Source organism: Sphaerodactylus townsendi, linkage group LG02, assembly GCF_021028975.2.
Source record: "Sphaerodactylus townsendi isolate TG3544 linkage group LG02, MPM_Stown_v2.3, whole genome shotgun sequence".
Taxonomy (NCBI): Eukaryota; Metazoa; Chordata; class Lepidosauria; order Squamata; family Sphaerodactylidae; genus Sphaerodactylus; species Sphaerodactylus townsendi.
The window spans coordinates 98462277-98474825 of NC_059426.1; the positions used below are offsets into that span (position 1 = coordinate 98462277).

At 44.4% G+C, this 12549-nt stretch overlaps 1 protein-coding gene across 1 annotated transcript in view; it reads left to right on the forward strand.

Annotated features, from left to right (window-relative positions):
* The window catches only part of LGR4 (leucine rich repeat containing G protein-coupled receptor 4), a 119703-nt gene that overhangs the window by 56991 nt on the left and 50163 nt on the right, over nucleotides 1–12549 (forward strand). The window contains exon 3 of the mRNA XM_048484373.1: nucleotides 10443–10514. Within this exon, the coding sequence (XP_048340330.1) occupies nucleotides 10443–10514 (72 nt within the window). The remainder of the gene's footprint in view (nucleotides 1–10442; nucleotides 10515–12549) is intronic.

A 12549-nucleotide genomic window follows, 5' to 3' on the forward strand; every position in this document is an offset into this window, starting at 1 on the left:
GTTTGATCAAAAGCGCCCACTGTACACTAATAGAATCACGTCTTCATGTGGTTCTGTCACTCGTTCCACCCCTCATCATGGGGTTTTTCAGAACCTGCATTAATGTGAACCTTTTCAAAAAACACACGCCGAGCCTGGATCCGAGGGGAGGGACAGGAGTCGAATGTGCATTTGTTTTTGTGTCGTTGGGAATGACGTGATGGCTTTCCAGCCAATCAACGTGCAGTGGGCTGTGCACGATGTGCGCGCAGACTTTTTTTTCTGTGCTGGGTGTAGCCACGTGGACATGTGGGCATGAGTGGAAGTGCAAACATGCATACGTCCAGACATTCAGCAAATATTGTTCATATGTACCCACATTAGAACGTTAAAGCAAAAATAAGAATTATGAATTTTTAATTGGGGTCGGAGTAATGTTCCCGCTCCAACTCAATAGCCAATTAAAATGCCCGGTGCTGCCACGTTGTTACATAGTGACATCACCACGTGGCTGCATGCAAAAAAAAAAAAAAAGGTCCTGCCCCAACACAACACTACAGCCAATCAGGACAAGGAAGAACATGACGCTGGAGTCGATCCAAATATCAAAGGGAATATTACAAATCCAATACCAAATCCTTGATAGAAATTGAAATCTTCAGTGGAGTGGAAAGGGAGAATGTGAGATGAAAAGGTACTGTTCTCCTGGATGGTGTAGGCCATCTTGTTTGGGTTTTTCTCTACCCTCAATCAAGGAGGCAGGAAATCTACTTTGGTCACTTCCTGTAGGCGGGTCATAGCCGTCTTGCCCCAGTATCTTCCTGTCTCATACAGGAGTGCAACAAATTCAACAGGCTCTTTGCTTATTAGTAGGCCCATTGGTCCTTTGGTTCCCAAAACTCCCCTTTCTGTGTCTGTGAGAGTTTGTAGTCTTTTTTCCTTGTAACTCTGTGTCTATGGTCCTTGCCCTCCTTGTGTTTCCTTTTCCCACCAAAAAAAGCCTTCCCTTCGTGGCTATGGCGTTCGCCATTTCTCCTCACATGGAGGGGATTCTGCCGCTGCGCAGCGAGAACACAAAGGGCAGTGACCAGGTCTGCCAATCCGAGCCTCCGCTCTCCCTCCGCGCCCAACTTGATGTGGCTGAGAGGAAAGTGCTTGCCACCGGCCGGTGCCAGGGCAGCCGATGGGGGGCTAGCCAGGCGGGCACTCTTCAACATTGCCCTCTCGGCGCGGAGTCGAGCGCCGCGCTCGACTTCAACCCCTGTACACAGGGAGTGCCAGGGCGTCTGGGCATGGCGGCAGTCCCAGAGCAGCGATGGGGCTAGCCAGTGGGCCCTTTGCCGCCAGCCCTCTCGAGGCGCGGAGTGAAGGCGCCTGCAGCTCAAACAGAACCTGTACAGAGTGCCAGGAAGCGTCTGGGCATTAGGAGCAGCGGTCTAAACGAGCAGTAGGGGCTAGCCAGTAGGCCTTTTAGCCCATCACCCTCTTGGCCTTTACCGATGAGATGCGCCACGCTCGACCCAGCCCCTGGCCTGGGGTGCCAGGGGCGTCTGGGCATAAAATGCCGGATGCAGCCGCGAAACCGATGGATGCCTCCGGTGGCAGAGGCCTCCAATCCAGCTGGACTCTCCAGGCAAGAGGAGAGGGAGGGAGGGGAGGGAAAGCAACATGGCGGAATGCCATTTCCTCAGAGTGGAGTGTTTTCTCCCCTCACTGGCTGGGGAAACCTTAATGCGTTCCTCCACCATCAGGGAGGAGGTCTCTAAGCAGCTGCAGCCACCCCTGCCCTCCCTCCTTACAGGCAAAGGCCTTGCTCTAGATCCAGATCCCCATTCCCACGTAGAGGAGGGATAAAGGACTGGCTGGCTCCCTGTGTATAACTCAGAGGAGCAGTGACATTACCCCCTCACAACACATGAAGGGATTGGTAATCTGTTTCTCCCTGTTCGGGAGGAGGACATTTCGGATATCCAGTGTTGCAGGTTTCTACCAGAAACCTCCACGCTCAGTCCCCAACCAAAAGGTCCAAACTGTCCAAATGGGCTGATTCCTGACCCAAAGCCAGTTGCTAAAAGCGCGGGAGGCCCAAACTGTCGGTTGCGAGCTAATGTACTACAGGTCTCAGCGGCTCAGTTAGGAATCCAGTAAGATTTATGGAACCTGTGACAGGGCTGAGAGTGACTCTGATAAGTAGTTTGTACAAGAAGATCAGAGTGTGACTAGGCCGAAAAAAATTAAGGTCAAGAGGGATCAGTAGCCCAGCCCTGAGGTGAAATTGGCTGTGAAGCCCCAATAACATACAAAAAGGACTTCCATGGAATTGGGCGAGAGTCCTGTGGAGGTATTTAGATCCCAATTATTCTGTTAGAGATGCTATAACTTCACAAGCTAAATCTATGAACAGGAAATCTCTGGAAATTAGGAAGGCTTCACACTTTACTGACTAGGCCCAAATCTCCGATTGAGTGCTGAACAGACTGAACAGGGGAGCCCTGGAGGAGAGTGCAGGGGATTAACTGTGAGTATCAATCCTGCCAGTCTGTTAGGCTGAAGGCAGCCTTCTCTCACTCCAGAGAAGTGATACAGAGTGTCTATGAGGAGAAGGTGCGCTGCTGTTTGGGAAGCTAGAAAGTATTAAATGCAACTGTCAGAGTTAACGCACCAAAATACAATGTCCAGCCCACTTGGAAATTATAGGAAACCTGAGTCAGGCAGCAAGCTATATAATTTATTGGCTTAGCAATGGGGAAGGACATCTGTGAATTCTGCCCAATCCTGTCTATGCTTGTTGGCTGGTGGGCAAGCCAAAGTATAAAGGCAGAACTCCTTTGCATCCTGCAGGTGGAGGCATTTCCAGGACCCTCACCGGATCCAGCCTATAACTGCCCTAGTTACTGAGTAGAGACTGGGGACAAGAGCTCTCATTAGCTGAGACCCAGCCATTCATTGGAGCCCCTTCTGAGGGACATCTTTGAATGCTTATCTGGGGAGTCTGTCCCTTGATGTTCTCTTTACTGTCCCTTGAGACTGGTCCCCCCAGTTGGAGGGCTTTGACAGGACCTCTACTAGGAGCATTTGTAATATCTATAGGGTTCCATTTGAAGCACTTCAGTGAGGGGAAGATTGATCCCCTGGCCTCCGATGCTTTTCCAGAGCGAGGAAGACCAGTTCGCAGAGGTGGCTGAGGACCCAAATTCCTCGGTGCAGCCAGCCGATAAGGGGTTGCCCTAGGGGTCCTTCCTCAGTTTTCCTAGTGGAGGAGGAAGTCTCCTATTTTTTCCTTTTGCCTGAGGCAGAGTTAGACGAGACAATGAGATGGAATTGCACCTGCAAACAAAAGTTTCCCCAGTTTTTTTTCCCCAGATAGCTCCTGCAGAAACTCCTGACCGTGTTAACAGTCTTATCCAAGACCCGCCTGGTTGAAGGGAGCCAGTGGCTACTTATTCCTTTCGAGGTGGTTTTGGTCTGGAGGGACAGCAGAGGGCAGCGAAGGGATCCCCACAGGATAGAAAGGCAGACTACAGGCTATAGCAGGATCCATGAGAGTAGCTGTAAGCTTCTAGGATCCCTGCAGCCCTCTCTCTTGGCGTAGATCTACTATCATGTGGCAAAAATGCCTTCCCTAACATCATTCCTCCCTGAGAACCAGGGCCTCAGAAAGGGTACCAAAAGGTACTCATGGCTGTATGCGCCTTCTTGATGAATGCCACCTAGATGCCCTTTTGACCACTTCACATATAATGGCAGGGTCCTTGATGGCGTATACCTACTATAGTTTAAGCCATAGCGGCCGGAACCCATTCTAAGACAATTAGTTCCAGTTTTGATTCTCGGGGGGGAGAGGTGCCCTCTTTGGTTCCCGGAGTTTGATAGGATCTGGTTAGAAGGCTCAGGAGTGAGCCAAGAAGGGAGCCAAAATGCCGGATCTGTCCAGGTCAGACAAGCCCGAAAGGTTTACACCAAATTAGCCGTGGGGCCTCCTCATCCCTGTCCTCACCAGGAGGGGAAGGACAGCTGATCTAGCAGGCATTAAAGTGAATGAGAAAGCCATGCAGCCAGTGGGTCCCGAACATGGTTTCTTCCAGTTATTCCTTAGAGTTCCGTTTGTTGCCACAAGACAGGTTCCTCCCTTCGCCGAGCAGCTTCACTCTCCAGAAAAGCGGGACAGGCTTAGAGTGGAGCGATACCTCTTCTCACCTTAATCAGAGACCCATAGGAAGTCCATGCACTGTTGGACAGAGTGGGAAGGAGTATATCTGCCACTTCTTCACAGCCCTTAAGAAAATACAGGGATGTCCCAGTGAAATCACAATTTCTAGTACACCTAAACATTTTAACGAGGTTTGACAAGTTATTTGGCTAAAATATTTATATGCCACACTCTTTTAAAAAAAAACATTCAGACTTTGTCTGGAATCTTTCTAAAGAGGGCACGAGAGAGTGGAGTTACCTTTGGCAGCCATTCGTTTTATAGAATAAAGAACTGATTTTTTAGATGTAGCCAATCGGTAATTCTAAAAGGAATGTTGGATTCTCAGCAAGAGTCAGTTAGTTAACTAACTAGCATTACAGCATGAGGCAAGTTTCAGTCCTAACTCCCACCTGGCGTTGTAGGAACGAAGCTCTATAAAAGGCTGGGCAGAGACCAACTTGTGAGTAATCTAGGATGACATCTAGTGACAAGGAGTCTCTGGTGTGATTAACTTCCCCCCTGCACTAGCGAACAAAATGCTTTCCGGAGGAAGATCTGTGAGGATCCTGGTGGTGGGCCAGGACAACATGAGTACTTAGCAACGTCTCCAGTCCGTTGTTTTGAATAACTCTTCTTTCTCCTTGTTCTGTTCCTTGTTCATGTTCCAAGAACCATGCGGTCCAAACTGAACCAGATGCCACAGATGTCTGGAGTGACCCTGGGATAACCAATCTGGAACTGTCGAAAGATTCCAAGGCCCAGTGTTTCTGATAATCCTCGAACCACTAAAACCATTGGGAAGGCCAGTAGGGCGCCATCAAGATGACCCTTGCTCTCTGTCGTCATCATATCCCAGTGGTGACATCGTATCCCATCTTACCTCAGTGGGATACGAAAAACAAGCCTAAATCCACTACCCTTATTAACAAAAATAAATATTTTTAAGTTCAAACCATGCAACAACAAGGAGGTGGTTCTGCGTAACTTTTGCTCCAACCCTACCCATCCCAGGGAACATTTATGGCACCACCTGGATGTGTGTTGGTCCCTGAGGGCCTTTCTCGTATGCAAGGAAAATTTCAGAGAATGTGGTTCCCCCTAGGATAGGTGAGGTCATGTCCTCTGTGGCCTTTAATTCCAGCATTAGGGCATGTGTCATTGAGGCACACAAGACCAGCTGTCTACTGGAACCCAGTGGCATTACGGCCACTAACGCAGTGGAGTGCGCAGTGCTACCCAGTGGCATTACGGCCACTAACGCAGCCTTGGTCAAGCACGTGTCCCTAGAACAGATATGTAGGGTGGCCACTGCGGCCTCCCCTCACTTCTTTGTGAGGCACTACAGGTTGACCTCCTCTGGATGCTGTTCAGGAGTCTCCTTTGGAAGGAGAATCCTGGAATTACATTATCGGAGGATTATGGGAACCCACTGGAGTCACTGCCCAGGTAGATGCCAAACAAGATGGCCTACACCATCAGGAGGAAGCGACCCGTTGGATACTCACATTGAAGGGTCTTCTCCTGGAGTGGATATAAACCATCTGCTTGGCCCTCCCTATTCGTTCTTCTCAGTTAATGTGTTTCATGCAGCAAAATTACTGGAGTTAACATTCCAAGATAGAGAGTTTCAAGAGCCTGTGTGAGAATTCCTTTGAACTTTGGTCCTTCAGAGTTGTTAGGTTAGGTTTGTTTTTCAGCATGTTATTGTGTGTTTGGTGGTTCCATTGTTCTTGTCTCATTTTGTTGGAGTCACAGATCCTCGTACAGTCCAGATGCTGGGGCAAGGCAGCTGACCACGCCTACAGGAAGTGACCAAAGTAGATTTCCCTGCCTCCTTGATTGTTGATGAGAAAAACCCAAACAAGATGGCCTACAACCACCCAGGAGAAGACCCCTTCACGGTGAGTATCCAATGGGTCGTTCTTTTGAAATCTGGATGTATCCATATTTAATTTCTCAGTGGGGATTCAGTCAATGTTTACTTTTATAATATTTAAAATGGTAGTTACTAAAACAATACTGAAAGGTTTGAGGCCAGCCAAGCCTAAAAAACAAGGACTGTATATATAGGGATGCAAGGCAATGATGTATAAGCAGTTGGATTTGAGTATAATTTCAATAGATACTTCATAAACCGTTCACATAAAAGATTATTCATAAAAGATATATTGTGATTATTTAACTGGATATAAAGGTAATAAACACACATATAATGAAGAGCATGTCATAAACATTGTCCATGAGGCCACGAGAGCACTACAATAGTCATATTGCATTCCAGTCAGTTGAAAGTCTGAGTATCTCAAAATTCAATGAATCAAAATATTAAGATGAATTGTAGTAGTAGACAACAACAGCTTCAGCAAGTGATGAAGAAACTCTACGTGACAGCAACCTGATACATGAGAGCAGCGTTGTCGCGCTAGTCCGTTTTTTCAACAGAAATTTCTTCAGTGCGTTCAGGTAAATCTATTAGAAATAGCTGCATAAATATAAACTGTCATTTTAGTTGTTATTTTAAATTGTGTTGGACATTATATATGTTACATCTTTGTAGCAATATGGTAACAGTTGCTTTCATAAAAGCAGCAAAATAAAGAAACAATTTACTGTCATCAATAAGTTAACATTTTAACAGATATAATTTTGTTCAACTTTCAACTGACTGGAACGAAATATGACTATTGCAGGTTTCGTGCCTCATGGACAATGTTTATGACATGCTCTCATTATATGTGTGTTTATTACCTTTATATCCAGTTAAATAATCACAATATATCTTTATGAATAATCTTTATGAACGGTTTATGAAGTATCTATTGAAATTATACTCAAACTAACTGCTTATACCTCATTGCCTTGCATCCCTATATATACAGTCCTTGTTTTTTAGGCTTGGCTGGCCTCAAAACTTTCAGTATTGGTTTGACTGTATATATTTGCTGATCTAGTTACTAAAACAATTCAGGGGTTTTTTCGTGTGTGAGTCTGATTTGCTTAACTTCTACCCTCTACTATCCCATGGGTCCAAGGCTACTGTCATATAAATGTACTACTAGCTGCTATAGTGTGACTCTTTTCCAGCCTTTCTTAATTAAAAGTAATGCTCCTCCTTTGTTACAGTGCTGCAAACTGAATTTCCATTCAAGTTTATTCTATTTGATCCTTGAGTCTCTTTTTCCTCATACAAAGCTACCTTATGTGCTTGAATCCAGGTCCTTACCCATGGCAGCATTAGGTGATCTTGTTCCCATCCCCCTAACCCCACCCCCCAGCCATTTCAAATGTGGTACAGCCTTTTCATGGCTGTTCTGGCACTTGAAAAGGTACATGGAAGGGAACACAAGACTGGGCCAGTGCTGCAGCAGTACCAGGAAATCAGGATCAGGCCCTCACATCAATTTTTAATGGCTACATTATGCTCCGAAATGGCCATGATGGCCATGGGTTGGACCCATGGCCTCCATAACATGTAGTTTGGGTTAGAGAGGGAGACTGGCCAAAGACTAGCAGAAAAAAAATCTCAAGCTGTTAAAAAATTAGGGGGTTAATTCAGTGGTGGGATTCAGCAGGTTCACACCACTTCGGGATAACCAGTTGTTAAAATTGTGCTTGTAAACAACCAGTTAAATTATTTGAATCCCACCACCAGAACCGGTTGTTAAATTATTTGAATCCCACCACTGGGTTAATTGCCTCCAAAAAATGGTAGGTTTGTTTGTGTCTGCATAGTTCCTATATACCTCCTGAGGTGGTAAAGGTGCTTGTGAGTGGGGGATGAGTTGGTGCTGCTGTTCAGGCAGCAAAGAGGTGAGTTGACAGGTGAGAGGATGAGTGGCTTCCTCCATCACTTGCACACTACGGCCTGGCCTAGCTTCATCTGTCACTGGTGCAGCTTTCTCCATTTCCAGCATGGCCAACCCAGTTTCTTCCATTATGGCTGGTAATGGCAAAGAGCTGGCCTAGCTGAGCATTTGGTTATTATTGACCCATGGGTAATGTCACATGACATTTACTAGGCAGACTATGTTTGCAGGGTTGTTTGCCATTGCCTTTCCCAGCTGTCTGCACTTTATCCCCAACCAGCTGGGTGTTCATTCCAGAAGGAGGGAAGGCTGAGACAACATTGAACCAGGTGCCGGAAACCGACTTCTGTTGGGATGTAATTCAGGTCTTGATAGAATTTTGACTCAGTACTGCAGCTGATCACTCTGCACCACAATGCTCCTGATGTCAAAGTTATGCATTATATCTGGTGAATGATATATATGAAAATTTCTGTTATATTTAGTATGGTTTTTGTTAAGATGACAAGATTTATATTGCCGATAAATGCCTAGGAAATGTTAAAAAGAAGTCATGGGCACAGAGCTGATTTTCACATGAGCCTGGTATGGGAAACATTTTTGTTTTGCTTCTTCTATCTATCAAAATGAAGGCAGGAATGAGGGAGCCATGTGCCAGGCAGTTAGTGGGAGAAGGTCAAGATGTATTTAAGTAGCTCCATCTTCTTCCTCCTCCTTTCAGGTTTTTCCCATAATGGCTGTCTGGCCTCTCACCTCTCAAGAATGACTGCGTAGGATTAGGTGGCTGCTTTGGAGGCAAGACATTTTTGGAAACTTGTTACAAAACTGGCTTTATTATTTTTTGCACTCTGCTTACCAAGTGTGAATGAATAGTTCAGACTGGTTACATAGATAGTTGGCTTTAGGTTCAAGATAGTGCTTTTACAGGTGCAGTTTGGATTTGTTGTTTAAAATGTAAATTGACATGCACTCTTAGTTGACATGCACCCTGTGCACCAGGGAAGTATCCCAACACAATTTTTTGAAGATCACTGGCTTTAGGGATTTGATAATGGTGGGGGCCTCCTTTGGGGCCAGCCTCCTCCTTCATTTAACCCCAGTTTTAACTGGCACAGGAGAATAGTGATGTGGTTCCTTCTCAGCATATTTTAAGATATGCAGACAGTGAAAAGCAAAGGACGTAAAATTTGAGCTGTGGTTGGTTTGCCTAAACACAGGAGGCTGAAGGAAGCAACAAGCCTCAAAGATTACCCAAGATAAGGTAGCATTTACTGACTTGTGGGAAGAACATGTAAAGTTATCTCATTGATCATCTTCAATAAAGTAGCTCTAGGTTAGCACTGTGACCTCTTATATGGTATGAGTAACTAATTTTGAAACCACTAGGGTTATGTTTCTTTGTCCTCCTAAAGTATTACTTCATATGCCTCTGAAGCAGTAGCATAATTACTTTTGTTCAATTTTGAAGTAGAATACTTATTTTGTATAAACATTCCCACTGTATCATTTTGTGATGCATCCTATAATCTGTGCTGACATCTTTGTATTGTAGCCAAGGTTAGAAAGCAGATAACAAAGCGATTAATTTGGCTGAAGTTGGCCGAAGTATAACAATGAAGTATAACAATGAAGTATAACAATGAATTTGGCTGAAGTATAACAATGACTTACAGTAAATATATGTTTGAACAGAGTACATGGAAAATATAAATGGTAACTTCATTTCAAAAGCTGTTACTGTTCTATTAGCTGGATGCTTGTGGGAAGAGTTTGCCCTTCTTGTTTGGAAAACACTTTCCTATCTGTTGAAGTCAGTTTGCTTGCAGTTCAAATGTGGCATATACAGTCTTACTGAAATCAGATGAAGATGTAGTTCTGAATGTGACAAGAATTAAGGTTATCTTCATAATGTTCAAATATATAGGTGACAACCACCTTTAGCAAATATATTGACAAGGGGTCTGGCAGTGGAATTACATGGCAAGAAAATATAAGAAATCCCCCAGTAGTGAAAATATTTGGAATGGTAAAAGAATTATCTTTAAACACTCTTTTATACATAATGTGTTCTGCCTTTATGCAGGAATAGATGTGAAGTCAGAGAGTTTTAAACTACTATCAATTTTTTCTTAGGTTAAAAAAAGATTATGGGGGTCATGACTGTAGACTGCATGTCTAGTGTACAGTTATGGCAGTTACAACTCATAATGCGAATGAAGTTTGATGCTTGTTTAAACATTGCTTGCAAATAAAGACTTTGATAATTCAGTTTTTTATGACTTCTTAAAAACATGCAAGTTGAGTGAGTACTAATACATGTGAAGCATAAATGCTGAACAATCTTATTTGAAGCACGTAAGTTGTTTCAACATTTTGATCCACTGATGATTTAATCTATTAGACAATTGGAAATATGCTTTATTTTTGTATTCCATTATTATTGTTGTTGTTACAATATTTTCCAGGCGGCTGGCTGGCAATGACCTTGCATTTATTCATCCAAAGGCCTTGTCTGGATTGAAGGAACTCAAAGTCCTGTAAGTAATTAGATGCTAGAGCTTCATTAGGTGGCACTTTTCTCTCTTGTCTAGGCAGCATATTCACTGAAACATAGCTTGAATTTCTGGACTGTTAGTAGAAAGATGAAAAACTATTAATTACTATTGTAAAACAATTTTAATGGTGGATTAATCTTTTTGAAAAGGTAGACTGTAACTGCAATTGTGTTCAAATGATTATTTCTTCACTTAACTAAAATTTAAGTGTTTGATCCAAAGACTTCATAAAGTTTTGTGGTATCAATTTCAATTGGAATATAGTGGAAGCTGCTCAGTGTGGAAGCAGTTAATGTGTAATAGCCTGGGTGATTCTTTCACCCCACCCTATAACCAGGGGCTGATGGGACATTTAATTCACAGGGAGAGTTTCTGGGGAGTGGTGCCTTCAATACTGACAGAGCTACTGGCTCCAGCATTAAACAGCACCAAGCCCCAGTAGGTCTATCAATGTTGCAGGGACCACTTAGCCTCTGATTTTGCCTCTCCAAAATCAAGCCTCACCAGCATTTCTGATGACAAGCTTAACATGACCAGACTCTTATGGCACTTAACTATTCACAGGCTCAACATGGTTCTGTCTGAAGTGGCCACCATATACTAAGCAAATAAGTTTTTCATGTTATTCTTAGAACTTTATTTATGATATTTATACCCCACCTCAAACTAGCATCTCTAGGTGGCTTAAAAATATAAAAAACCTCCAAAACATAACAAAAACATAATGAACAAAATACAACATTTAAAATAAAAATCAAATTAGAATAACCCCCAACACAGCCCCAGACCATCAGCTGTAGAGGGAGTTTTCATGGAGGCTAACCAAATGCCTGGGTGAAGAAGAAGGTCTTCACTGTGCGCCTAAACTCATAACAGGTAGCTTCATGGTGAATCTCTAAGCAGAGACTATTCCAGAGCCTGGGAGCAATCACAGAAAAAGCCCTCCAGAGTGCCTCCACACCTCAGCAGAGGGAGTACCACCAGGAGCAACTCCCCCTGTGATTGCAGTGCCTGGGCAAGTCATACGGACATGGGCATTTCTTCAGGTAGGCAGGGCCCAAGCCGTTTACGGCTTTGTACATCAACATTAACACCTTGAATTGGACCCAGGAGGGAATTTAGAGCCAGTGCAGCTCCTTAAGGACCAGTGAGTTCTCCAGACATACTGGCTAACAGCCTAGCTGCCATATGCTGTATCAGCTTTGTCTTTAAGGACAGCCCCATATAAAGTGCATTATAGTAATCCAATCGGGAGATTAGCAGAGTGTATAACACTGTGGCTGGGTCTCCTGTGTGCAAAAAGAGGCAGAGCTGGTGAACCAGACACTTCTGGAAAGCGCTTGTGACCACCACCAAACCTGGAGGTCAAAGGACAGCGATGAATCCAGGAACATCTTGCACCTGGTCCTTCTGGGATAATACAATCCCATCCAGAAATGGGTGCCCTGTGATCTTGCAAACTTGGTAGCCCAGGACACAGAGAACCTCCATCTTGTCTGGATTCAGCCTCAGTTTGTTTGTCCTCATCCAGTCCAAAACTGCTTCTAGGCAGTAGTCAAGCAGAGTGCCTCTCCTGACTGATAAAATGGAACAATAGAGTTGGGTGTCATCCTCCTATTGATTGACTCCAAATCCCCTGATTCATGTAGATGTTGAACAGTGCAAGAGACAGGATCGAGGCCTGGAACCAACCACAAAGATAGGAGGAGCTCCCCAACAGTGCCCCCAACCCCACTCCCCGGAGCTGGTCCAGGAAAATACGATGGTCTATGGTATCAAAAGCTACTGAAAGATCAAGGAGAATCAACAGGGTAATATTTCCCCTGTCTCTCTCAATAAAAGTCATCCATCAGGATGACTAAGGCCTTTTTCATGCCATAAGCACACCTGAAACCAGATTTACGTGGGTCCAGAAAGTCAATTACTTCCAAGTAAGCCTGTAGTTGAGGCACAACCACTGTTTCCAGGACCTTGCTGAAAAATGGGATGTTCGCCACTGGGCATCATAGGATCCAAA